General features: G+C 44.4%; 1 protein-coding gene across 1 annotated transcript in view; it reads right to left on the bottom strand.

The window, feature by feature from the left end:
* Positions 1–4,325: 4,325 nt before the first annotated feature.
* CPD (carboxypeptidase D) overlaps positions 4,326–13,473 on the bottom strand; it is a 49,406-nt gene continuing 40,258 nt past the window's right edge. Inside the window, exons 19-21 of the mRNA XM_087890301.1 lie at positions 11,207–11,392; positions 9,311–9,410; positions 4,326–7,185 (exon numbers count right to left, since the gene is read on the bottom strand). Of these exons, the coding sequence (XP_087746427.1) occupies positions 6,959–7,185; positions 9,311–9,410; positions 11,207–11,392 (513 nt within the window). The 3' untranslated portion in view covers positions 4,326–6,958. The remainder of the gene's footprint in view (positions 7,186–9,310; positions 9,411–11,206; positions 11,393–13,473) is intronic.

Here is a 13,473-nt window from a genome sequence, read left to right on the forward strand (position 1 = left end):
CTGGTGTGATCTGCTTTTGACAAACCCATGTTGTCTTTTGGTTATGACTTTGTTTGCCTCCAGGTGTTTACCGATTCGTCTTTTCCAGAATCTCCCCAGGTATTGAAGTCAGGCTGATACAGTAGGTCTGTAGCAGGGGTGAAATGCTCCCGGTTCGGACCGGATCGCCCGATCTGGTAGCGATGGAGGCGGGTAGTTCGGAGAACCGGTAGCAAAAATCCCTGCACCCCCCCCCACATTGCTCAGCTGAGCCGCGCAATCATCAGAGGCTTTTTATTTTATTTTTAAAAGCATTTTTTCTACAACCTCTTCGGCCGAAAAAATGCTTTTAAAAGTAAAAACAAAACAAAAAAAGTTGGCCACACCCACTCAGTCATATTAAACCCCCCCCACCAAACCACGCCCACAGAACTGGTAGTAACAAAATTTACATTTCACCACTGGTCTGTAGTAACCTGGGAGTTGTAGTCTCACTATATCATATTTATCAGTGGTGGGTTCCTCCCGGTTCGGTCCGGTTCGGCCGAGCCGGTAGCGGTGACGATATGACGTCACCGAACCGGTTCTCCCCTCCCGCCCTCCCACCCCCCCACGTTATTCTTACCTTTTATTTGGTCCCACCCCCAATCTATTGCTGCCTCCTGAGTCCCAGCTGATGACCAGAGGGAAAAAAACTCTTTAAACTCTTGCCGCGGGGCTTCAAAGGGCCGCCCTACAGCTGATCAGTGTTAAAAGCAAACAAATGAGTCGGGTCGTAAATGTGAGGACTGGTCGTAAGTGCGAGGACCTTCCAGAAATGACTCTGACCAGCTAGCCACGCCCACCCAGTCACATGACCTCCAAGCCACACCCACAAAATAAGCCACGCCCACAGAACCGGTAGTAAAAAAATTTAGAACCCACCCCTGATATATATGGAGGATCCATAAATCACTGGAAGTCTATTGGTGATGTAAAAATTGCTCTACAAGGCTGACCAGTGCATGAACCTTTTACCGGTCAAGTTAGCTTTTCCTTGGTGCTTCCCCGCTGGACGCTGCCTCTGCCCTGTGAAGCTCAGAGAAGTTTGCGGTTTTCCTTTTTTTCTAACTTTTCCCCTTCCTCAAGGAGAGAAGCAATCTAGAACTAAGGAGAAATTCCCTGACCGAACAATTAAGTTAGAATAATTCTACAGAGGAATTATTGAGTCTGTCATCTGCACCTCTATAACCTCCGTCTGGTTTGGTTCTGCAACCCAAATTAGAACTGCAGAAAAAACCATGGCTACCAACCTGCCTTCCATGGAGGACCTGTCTACTGCACGAGTCAAAAAGAGGGCTGTGAAAATATCTACAGACTTCTCGCATCCTGGACATGAACTGTTTCAACTCCTACCCTCAAAATGAGGCTATGGAGCACTGCACACCAGAACAACTAGACACAAGGAGAGTTTTTTCCCGAACGCCATCACTCTGCTAAACAACTAATTCCCTCAACACTGTCAAACCATTTACTAAGTCTGCACTACTATTAATCTTCTCATCGTTCCCACCACCCATCTCCTCCCACTTGTGACTGTAACTTTGCTGCTGGTATCCTTAAGATTTATACTGTTTCCCTATGACTATCATTAAGTGTTGTACCTTATGATTCTTGATGAACTTATCTTTTATCTTATGTACACTGAGAATGTAGGCACCAAGACAAATTCCTTGTGTCCAATCACACTTGGCCAATAAAAAATTCTATTCTATTCTATTCCAATTTTTCTATTCTATTCTATTCTATTCCTATTCTATTCTGTCCTATTCTTCATTCCAATATTCTATTCTATTCTATTCTATCCTATCCTTCATTCCAATATTCTATTCTATTCTATTCTATTCTATTCTATTCTATTCTATTCTATTCTATTCTGTTCTGTTCTGTTCTGTTCTGTTCTAATTTCTATTCTATTCTATTCAATCAGTGGAACAACTTGCCTCCAGAAGTTGTGAATTCTCCAACACTGGAAGTTTTTAAGAAGAGATTGGATAACCATTTGTCTGATGTGGCGTAGGGTTTTCTGCCTAAGCAGGGGGTTGGACTAGAAGACCTCCAAGGTCCCTTCGAACTCTGCTATGCTATGCTATTTTATGCTATGCTATATTTATTCTGTGCTGTGCTGTGCTATTCTCTATTCTTCTCTTCTCCATGCTCCATCTCTAGCTAGCTAATCGCCCGATCGGTTTCATACAACATTGACTTCCCTGTCTTAGAGAACTTATGCCGTTTGCCTTTTGCTCTTATTAGCCGCGTGACTAGCTTCCCATTCTCACTGGTTGAGTTTTGGCATGCGGGAAATAAGCCTCATTTCCCCACATGTATGTTTTTACTGATATGATTGCCCAGATGCCGATCCACGCTTGATCACTCACGCTGGCGCCATTTCCCGGTACTAGAGAAAAGAGGGAGCCTGGGCCTAGAAACCGTTTAAAATATATTTTGGTCACCACGTTATAAAAAAAAGATGTTGAGACTTTGGAAGAAGTGCAGAGAAGAGCAACTAAGATGATTTAAAGGCCTGGAGACTAAAACACGAAGAACGGTTGCAGGAACTGGGCCTGGCTAGTCTAGTGAAGAGAAGGACGAGGGGAGACAGAGATACAGAATTGGAAGGGATCTTGTAGGTCATCTAGTCCAACCCCCCGCTCTGCCTAACACGATAGTAGTCTTCCAATATTTGAGGGGCTGCCACACAGAGGAAGGGGTCAACGTATTCTCCAAAAGCACCTGAAGGCCAAACAAGGAATAACGGATGGAAACTGAACAAGGATCATTTCAACCTAGAGGAATTTTCTGACAGTGAGAACAATTAACCAGTGGAACAGCTTGCCACCCCAGTCATACGACCGCGTTTTAGGTGCTTGGCAATCAGGCTGTTTTGACAGCCACTTGAAGCGTCTCATGATTTACCTTCCTGCCCAAAATTGGTCTTTGCTTCTGGTTTCTGACCAAAAAAAAAAGTCCCACAGGAAATGATGAGTTTGTTTTACGATCATCACATTCACTTAATGACTGCTGCGAAAAGTTGCAAAATCGGGAATGGTCACATGATGTCCCACTTAACAACCGCCATGACTTTTAAGATCATAACTGTGGGCTCTATTACAGCCACAAGTCAAGGACTACAGGTAGTCCTCAACTTACGACCACAATTGAGCCCAAAATTTCTGTTGTTGAGTGAAACATTTGTTAAGTGAGTTTTGCCCCATTTTACGACCATTCTTGCCACAGTTGTTAAGTGAATCACTGCAGTTCTTAAGTTAGTTGCACGATTGTTAAGTGAGCCTGGCTTCCCCATTGACTTTGCTTGTCAGATCGCAAAAGGGGATCACGTGACCCCGGGACACAGCAACAGTCATAACTGTGAAAAATGGTTATAAGTCACTTTTTTCAGTGCTGTTGTAACTTTAGACGGTCACTAAAGGAACTGTTTTAAGTTGAGGATTATCTGTATCTATATAATGTATTACTTGCATTTACCTGAGATGACTACAGATAGTCCTCAACTTATGACAGTTCATTTAGTGACCATTCAAAGTTGCAAGGTCCCTGACAAAATGACTTATGGCTGTTTTTCATACTTACAACCGCTGTTACATCCAGTCATGTGATCAAAATTCCGACGCTTGGCACTTGACTTGTATTTATGACAGTCAGTGTCCCGGGGTCACGTGATCTGCTTTTGTGACCTGGCAGGCAGTCAACAGGGAAGCCAGGTTCGCTTAACAACCATGTGACTCACTCAACAACGGCAGGAAATGTGGCAAGAAAGTCTTAAATAGGGCAGGGCAGAACTCAGTTACGACGGCACTGGAAAAAAGTGACAGACGACCGTTTTTCACACTTACGACTGTTCCATTTTCCACACGTTGCAGCATCCCCACCCCACGGTCACAAATTCAGAGACTTGGCAATTGACTCATATTTATGACGGTTGCAATGTCCCCGGGGGTCGCGTGATCCTCTTTTGCGACCCTTCTGACAAACTAAGTCCATGGGGAAGCCAGGCTCACTTAACGACCGTGTGACTAACTAAATGGGGCAAAACTCACTGAGCAACCATCTCGCTTAACAACAGAAATTCTGGGCTCAATTGTGGTCGTAAATCGAGGACTATTTCTACAGATATTCCAGACCGTGCCTCTAACGATGGCAGAGAAAGACACATTTTGAATGATGTGTCTCTCCGGAGGCACTTTCAGACAAAATAGCGAAATGGTTAAGAAATCAGCCAGAAATTATTACTATATGCATCCTAAGGGTTATATAACTGAAGCCAATAAAAGCCGAGAAAGGAAAGAAACCATAAAGGAATTTTTATACAGATCAGAGTTTAGCATACATTTTTTAATCAAATACACTTGCAGAAGTCCTTGTTTGACGTACAGATTTTCAAGTTGTCAAGTGACGCTAATCAGTTTGCATTCCTAAGTCAAGCCCTTCCTTTCAACATCTACTTCTGAAGGCACAGGACACCGACCCCCGACCCCCCCCCCAAAAAAAAATCAAAGTGGCAAACACACGCAGGTAGCTGCAATTTATTCTTCTCCGCCACTCTCGGTGTTATACAAAAAAGGGCAGCCACCCTATCTTAATTAGAAAATATATATATATATATATATGCATAATTACCACCAGAAAGATGCAGCCACCTGACAGGACTGGCTTCCGCTTCTATCTAGATTTGGACAAGATGATGAAAGAAGACCTGTGTCTGGCATTCAACACGCCTGTTATTGCTGGCAAATTTCATCCAGAGATGTTGGGCTATGAAGAGGATAACGTACATGGCAATATAGATTAAATAAACCTATCTCCCCCCACCCACCCCACCCCCCAAGGCCCCAAAATAGCAGCTAGGGGGTTGGAGACAGTTACCACCCAACTTCATTTCAAAGAAAGCTCTTGCGGGCAATTGGACAAGAAGCAGCAAAGTTGAATTAAAGCAGAAACACGACCGGGATAGCATCGCTTGAACCTTAGGACAATCTACTGGTATGGATATACTAAGATAATTAATAATCCTAATAGACTGAGGCACTTGGTTTTTAGTACTGCATACTTTCTAGCAGATGGGAAGGGGCCAAAAGGAACTGAATCCAGAATGAGCGGCTAAAGGATAAAATTAATGCATTTAGCTTGATGATTTTAAAGGTTTTAAGTCCTACAATTTGTTCTACTTCCTAGTACGATCAACCACATAGCCTCAGCGTTTAGTGTCTTGATAGCTAAAATGTATTATATTATGTCGATGAATTTCCTCGGAATGACGACCAGAATCCAACCTTAATATAATGCCCCAGTTTTAAAGTGGGTTTGACGTTTCCAAAGGGAATTAAAACTATTTTGAGAAATCCTTATTAGTAACAACCAAGCATCTGGATAAGCCATCAAAATAACTCATTGTCCCCATTTCCGGCAAGTTTGAAGAGACCAGGAAAGAATTTTTGAGGAGTCTGAGGTTAAACTTTGGGGTAGTGATGAGAACCAAAATGGATTCCCTAGAATAGATCCAGTTCTTTGGAGATAATGCAGATAATGCTTTCAACTATATTCTAATCCAACACGTTTTACCTTAATCCAGGAATGGTGGAATTCAACTCCCCGAGGCATAAACAGGAAAATGATCTCGTTTAAAGATGGTTTTCTAGTCCAAGACTAGTACTTAATCAGCTGTACAACAGCTCCTCGCTTTTTCTCAAACATTTAAGCCCCCCTCTTTTAACATTTCACACCAAAGTGCTACAAGAATAAAAGGCTAAAGTTATACAACCATATCATGTGAGGAACAAATAACACACTGTGCCACTTTCCTTCCTGAACAGACCCACTAGATATTCGGGGCACAAAAATTTCAACAAAAAAAAAAAAAAAAAGGAAAAAAGAAGAAGAATCTGAGAACATCATTAATTCCACACCAATTTTCAGTCTTGGCAGAAGAGCAGCGACTGCCGTTAAGCGACTTCATGTTGAAAAGGAAAGAAACAAGGCATTTTCCTGAAAAAGCAGCCGGATGCTTTCAAAGAACAGAACGTGTTCTTCTTCCGGAAGGTTATTTTCTAGACTGGCAGCCCCCGTCCAACCAATCAGTTCTCTGGATGCTTCCGCAGGCTCCAGAAATAAATTACAAAGCAACATTTGGCACCAAGCTGAAATTTCTAATCTCCAATTAGTACTAGGCTTTATCAGGAGTTATTCGCTCCCCGTATTGAAATGCACCTCCTGCTACTCTATATTCCCAAAGAAAACCAGCAGAAATGCCCCCATGCCCCCCGCAGGGTCTGTGCAAGGTAATTAAAGTAAGCGTTGTGTGTTTTTTTTAAAAAAAAACAACAGCAACAGATGCAACCTCAATGGGAGAGGGAGATCTGCCCGTATCTCAACACGTATTTTCAAGACGGCATCTGCCAAGAAGACCTGACCTGAAGCCATTCTCAGCAGAAGGAATTTTACTCTCCATAATTAAAGAGGATTAAATTTGTTGGGTTTTTTTTTTTTAAACGCCTTCGCAACCAACCCTGAAAACTGTTCCAGGCAGGCAGGCAGGCAGGAAAGAAAGCAAGTTCCAACTGTCCCATAGGCTGCAGTGGATAAGCAGCTTAGACCAAACCTTGGCAGCCCCCAAGTAGCATTCAGAAGGTTTTAAAGGGAATTTTTTTCAAAGTACTAGAAAAGCCACAGCTTTTCCATGGCAGCTTCCATGATCAGAGTGTCCATTTTACCCTAGCTAAATTGCCTGTAGGGGTCCACTTCCGATTCCAAAGAGAAGAACAGCCAGCCGTCCAGTAGGGCCTCCTTGTGCGTAAAGCAGAAATTGGCCTGGAACCAAGAACTGAGGTTTGGAAGGTCGCGCGCTCTGCGTCCGCTGGCTGGGGACAATGCTCAGGTTAGTGAAACGTGTCTCGGCAGGGGAACCCCCCCGCCACGGGAAAGATCAGTGTTTGCTGGTGTAAACTGTCTCCTCCTCGGTGTCCGTTTCATCCTGGAATTCGTGGCTCAGGAGCGACTTCTTGGAGCCGGTGGACATCATGCGGATCTCGTCCTCGTAATCGTCGTGGTGCTGCCGTAGGCGGTGGAAGCCATCTTTGTGACGGTTGGACTTGATGGAGCACACACACCAGATGATGCAGGCCGTAAGGATCACGGCCGACATGGTGGCACCTGAGCGAAAGTAAAGGGAAGACAAAATGCAGAGGCCACCGTCAGATTCAGGTTAAACACGCTCGCCTGTAATCACCTCAGCGGTGATTTTAAAAGGCACTGAATTCTGAAGTGGACAGTAATCTTCCCTTTTTAAAGATCCCTCACATCTACCAATAGGTGTGAATGCAAAACCAGCTCAGAAACCCAGTGGAGAATTTGCGTTTTAGAGCCGTGGTGGCACAGTGGTTAGAATGCAGTACTGCAGGCTACTTCTGCTGACTGCCGATTTCCGGCAGTTCGAGTCTTCACCAGGCTCAACTTGACCCAGCCTTCCGTCTTTCCGAGGTGGGTCAAATGAGGACCCAGATAGTTGGGGGCAAAAGTCTGACTGTCAGCACTTCAACCTGCATTTACTCTAGTGCTGACATAAGGAGGAAAAGAGGGGGCAGCTGGCAAGAGGACGCTTGACTTTTCACCTACTTATTTTCCCTGAAGATAATATCCCCTAGATGGGATGGGAGGGGGGACATTCCTGGGAGCTGAAGTAGTAGATATGGGGAGAGTGATTTGGAAGATGGCCAATGAGACGCAGAGAATTGGAAAGGGAAAGGGAAGGTTTGGGGTCAGGAAGTCAGTGTTGGCTACGACGCAGTCGAGGACAGATTGTCGTGCTTAATAAATGAAAGATTTCATCAAAGACTATCTGTTTGGAAATGCAATTTATTTGAGACGACATCAAAACCTGACACTGACTTTGCAAACCGCTTAGAGAAGGCTGTAAAAGCACTGTGAAGTGGTATATAAGTCTAAGTGCTATTGTTGTAAAAGAAAGGAAAGGAAAGGAAAGGAAAGGAAAGGAAGGGAAAGGAAAGGGAAGGGAAGGAAGGAAGGAAGGAAGATTAGGAAAAGGGAGGAAGGAAGCCATGGTGGCACAATGGTTAGAAGGCAGTAATGCAGGCTAACGTATTGCCCACTGCCAGGAGTTCGAATCTCACCGGCTCAAGGTTGACTCAGCTTTCCATCCTTCTGAGGTCGGTAAAATGAGGACCCAGGTTGTTGGGGAAAATGGGCTGACTCTGTAAACCGCTTAGAGGGGGCTATAAGGCACTGCAAAGCAGTATATAAGTGCTATTGTTGTTATTGTGATATGGTATGGAAGGGCATTTTATGAGCTTTGGTGATGCAGTGGACTCGGCCCACAGCCAGGAGTTCGATTCTGAACACCTCAAGATTGACTCAGCCTCCCATCCTTCTGAGGTCAGTAAAATGAGGACCCGAATTGTTGGGGGGCTGACTCTGTAAACTGCTTAGAGAGGGCTGTAAAGCCCTGTGAAGCGGTATGTAAGTCTTAAGCACTATTGCTATAAGTATGCATTGAATATAAGCTCTCTTTGCAAGCAAGGAATGAAAACATCACATCGATCTGTCCCACCCCATCAGGCAGGGAAGGCATGTTGCAGACCCCATCAGTTGAAGCTTAATTAAAGTTAAAGAGTTAAAGAACTCCAATTAGTTGGGGGCCAGGGAGACAGCTTTCTCTGCCGTAGGCCCCACTCTGTTTCTACCCCCAAAAGTGAGTCGCGCCCTCATTCTCCTGGCCTTTTGGAATAGTGTGAAAACATGGCCCTGAAACTTTACTTGGGGCTCATATAGGAACATGCAGCTGTGGGGCTGATCAGTGCCCCGATAGCCCTTCCTTCCCATGTTAACTCACTTTAACAGTGTTTAATCATCCTTGCCTCCTGCTATATCTCTTAACTTTTATATACTTTTTTTTATAGTTTAACATTTTATTTGTATGCCGCCCAGAGTCTCTCTCTGAGGGAGATGGGCAGTTCAAAAACGAGAAAAATAAATAAAGGAAAGGAATGCTGGATGCAAATGTACAGGGAGCAAGCCAATAAGCTGACTTTGTATAAATATACAAAAGTATGAAGGCTATTGCTTAACGCATTGTAAGTTGCCCCGAGTCTTCGGAGAAGGGCGGCATATAAATCAAATTAAAAAAAAAAAAGGAGAAAGGTCACAAGGCCAGAATGGTGAAAAGTGGCCTGTTTGCCTCCATGCAGACAGAAACACCCCTTCCCACAAAAAATACTAAAACTAAAACAAAACCACCCCAGATAACAGTACTAAGTCCTACCTGCTACTGTAACCACCAACTCTCTTGGAAGGCCAAAGATCTTGTTGTCTATGTCAAACTGTATATGCAGGAAGCTGGCCATGTCGTGGCGAACCAAGACCTGAAATGACAAAACACGTGTTTCAATAACCATGTGGATGCGCTCAGGGCATTCAAGGAATCACACTAGACACATAAGCAAATCAGCTTGCAGTGAAGTAATTTTCTCACTGCAGCAGAGTGTGCCAGCCCTGACCTACAGTTGATGTGTTTAGGGTGTGTGTGTGTATGTATGTATATATATATGTGTGTGTGTGTGTGTGTGTGTGTGTATGTACCGTGTTTTCCTGAAAATACGACCTACTCAGAAAGTAAGTCCTAGTTTGATTTTTTTACACATAAGCCCTACTCCCCAAAATAAGCCCTAATTAAGACCCCACCCATTCCAGGGTGCATGGGTAAAAATTAAGTGTGTGTGTGGAGCTGCCCTACTACTTACCTTCAGATAGTTGCAGCAAGGGTTTTCTGAAGGCCTCTGTAGCCGATGGAGGCCTTTCCTGAACGGAGGCCTTGCTGGCTGAAGTGTGCTAGGCCTGGCTGCAACTATCCGATGCTGAAGAAATTCCTGAAGGCCTCTGACAGCGAAAAGGAGGCCGGGGGAGACGCGCGCAAGTGAGGTGAGTCAGTGGACATCCCCCACCCCAAGAAAATAAGACCTAATGCCTTTTTTTTTTTTGGTGGCAAAAAAAAAGATATGACAGGGTCTTATTTTGGGGGAAACATGGTGTGTGTGTGTGTGTGTGTGTGTGTGTGTGTGTGTGTGTGTGTGTGTGTGTAGGTCTTTGGTTATTCGGGTTTTCTCCCGTGTAAAATTAGAGGTTTCTTGGCAACGTGTCGACGAAGTCTCATTCATCATCTTCAGGCTGCTGTTCTCGGCTTCGTGCTTCTAGGAGCAATGTGTCACGAGAAGCACGAAGCCGAGAACACCAGCCTGAAGATGACGAATGAGACTTCGTCGAAACGTTACCAAGAAACCTCCAATTTTACGCGGGAGAAAACCCGAATAACCAAAGACCTACATACAAACACCCGCGAAAACCTCAGAAAACAAATGTATGTATGTATGTATGTATGTACGTACGTATGTACGTACTGTATTTTTCGGATTATAAGACGCACCAGAGAAAATATGACTTCAGCAAGAGTGGTCAATGCCTGGAATGCACTACCCGACTGTGGTTTCATCACAAACCCCCCAAAATTTTAACCTAAGGCTATTTACTGTTGACCTCACCCCCTTCCTAAGAGACCAGTAAGGGATATGCATAAGTGCACCAGCGTGCCTACCGTCCCTGTCTTAATGTTTCCTCTATTTGTATCTATTTTATGTATCCAATCCATGTTTATACTTATTACCTGATACATTCTTGACAAATAAATAAATAGATAAATAAAATAAAATAAAAAAAAATAAGACACACCAAGATTTCAAACAGGAAAACAAGAAAAAAAAATAGTTTTTGCCCTCCCAGGCTCCCAGAAGCACCCTGCAGGCCTCTCAAACCCTCTGCGTATCCCATTTTTGCGAAAAACGAACCCATTTTTCGCAAAAATGGGATGCACAGAGGGTTTGGGAGGCCTGCAGGGTGCTCCTGGGGGCTGGGGAAGGGCAAAAACGGACGTGCGGGATTTCGGGAGGCCAAAAATGGCTCTATTCGTTGTATAAGACGCACTGACATTTCCACCCTCTTTTTGGAGGAGGGGGAGTATGTCTTATACTCTGAAAAGTACGGTATATGTATATGTGTGTATACACACACACCGGTATATAGGACTGCCAGTTGTGCCAACTTATTCTGCATGGCATTTATTCCACCACAGTGGAGCCACACTAAAACGAAGATGCTTTCCCCGTACCTGGACATGCTGCTGCTGATAACCTTCCGCTATCGCGAGGATCTTGTGATAGCCTGGAGCAAGAAGCACATGGAAGTAGCCGCCTTCTTTGGTGCACACTTTTATCCCTTCGTTGAACACAATTTGGGCTTTGGACACTGGCCGGCCGTGCTTGTCTCTGACAAAGCCATAGACTCCTTTGTGAACCTGGAGGAAAGATGGGGGGGGGGGGGGGAGGAAATACAATTGTTTGTCTTTTCTAGGAAAGAAAACACATCCCATGTGTAATTGTTGTATACACATATACATTTTGTTGTGTATGGAATGCAGGTAGTCCTCGACTTAACAATCACCAAACCCAGAATTTTGGTCTTTAAGTCATTGGGGTTCTAATTGAATCACCACGTGAGCAGATTCAATTTTTGGAATGTTTTTTTCATGATGGTTCTTAAGTGAGTCACCACAGTCCTTTAAGTGGATTGCATGCTTATAAATCCAAATCCAATTTATCTAGCAAAAAAACAAACAAACACAGTTGTAAGTGCAAGTTGGTTGCCAATCACCCGAAATTCCATAATGTGACCACAAAGGTGGTATGGCAGTCATAACTCCGAGGACAGGTTGAAAGTAACTTTTTTTTAGTCTGTTCCAACTTCAAACAGTCACTAAGTGGCCAGTTGTAAATAGAGGACAATCTTTCCAAGATTCTTGACAGAATAAAATGTAGATGTTCTGTGTCAGCTGAAGAACTTTCTACTTATCTACCCTGCTGGCATTTTGACTGTTCTGCGTTACGACCTTCTAGGTGTGTGATGGCGAATCTATGACATGCATGACGGAAGTGGCACCCAGAGCACATATCTGCTTTTCCGGTTTTTGGTGCGCACACGCACACGCTCCCATTTCAGCACTTGGTGCCAAAAAGGTTTACCAGCTGTCTTTATTGCAAACGTTTGTGTCTCTTCTTGCATCCCTGCATCTTTGAGAATAGGCGATAAGCTCAACAAATGAAGTTGAATCCATATGTCAGCTTCCAAGCTGCCATAAGGACAGAGAGGAGAGGCTTGAACTTTTACCTACTTAATTCCCCTGAAGAACTGTCTCCACGGAGATGGGATGGAGGGGGGGGATATTCCTGTGAACTGATGGAGATGGGATGAGAAGAATGACTTGGAAGATGGCCAATGAGACGCAGAGAATTATACCTTTTTCTGTATGTTTACAGGACTCTAGCCTAGGGGTTCCCAACCCCGGGCCGCGGCCCACTACCAAGCTGCAGCCCATTCAGAACTGGGTTGCGCAAACAGCGGCGAGTGCGTGTGTGAAGCTCCACTTGGGTGAGTGGCGGGCACCTGCACTGGCACAAATAGAGTTGTACACGCTTGTGTGCACCCACCACTCACTCCAAACCATTCCCCCGTTCCCCCCTTCACTGCACCAGGCCGCCAAGCCGGACAGGTTGGGGACTGCTGCTCTAGCCAGCATAAAGGCCCTGCACGACCTGAGTGGCATGAAAAATGGAAAAGAAAAGCCATTTTTCCGAGGTCACCTCCTGATCTTCAGTGTGAGTGAAAATTCCTTTGTCCCAGCTTCTCATTGTGCCTCTTTCCCCACCGAACTTATATTTCCTATTCTCTGTATTCAAGAGGTACGTAAGGCCTGTTTCTTAAATCGAGTCTCGTCTGTTTTGCTTTTGGAGCAGTTGCAAACAAAAGTTTGAATGTACAGATCAATCTCGACTTACGACCGCGATTGAGCCCAAGTTTTCTGTTGTTAAGCGAGACATTTGTTAAGTGAGTTTTGCCCCATTTTGAGACCTTTCCTGCCACAGCTGTTAAGTGAAACACTGCAGTTGTTAAATTAGTTAACACAGTTTTTTTTTTTTAATTTTTAATTTGATTTATATGCCGCCCTTCTCCGGAGACTCAGGGCGGCTTACAATGCGCTAAGCAATAGCCTTCATCCTTTTGTATATTTTATACAAAGTCAGCTTATTGCCCCCACAACTGGGTCCTCAATTTACTCACCTTAGAAAGGATGGAAGGCTGAGTCAACCTTGAGCCTTGGAGAGATTCGAACCTGCAGTAATTGCAGGCAGCTGGTCTTAATAACCAGCTTAATAACAGGGTGCCTTAGACCACTGTACTACCAAGGCTCTTAAGTTGTTAAGTGAGCCTGACTTCCCATTGACTTTGCTTGTCAGGAGGCCGCAAAAGGTGACCCTGGGACATAGCAATGGCCGTAAGTATGAACCTGTTGCCAAGCGCTCTGAATTTTGATCACGTGAC

Source organism: Pantherophis guttatus, chromosome 1 (assembly GCF_059756535.1).
Source record: "Pantherophis guttatus breed Tessera chromosome 1, ASM5975653v1, whole genome shotgun sequence".
NCBI lineage: Eukaryota > Metazoa > Chordata > Lepidosauria > Squamata > Colubridae > Pantherophis > Pantherophis guttatus.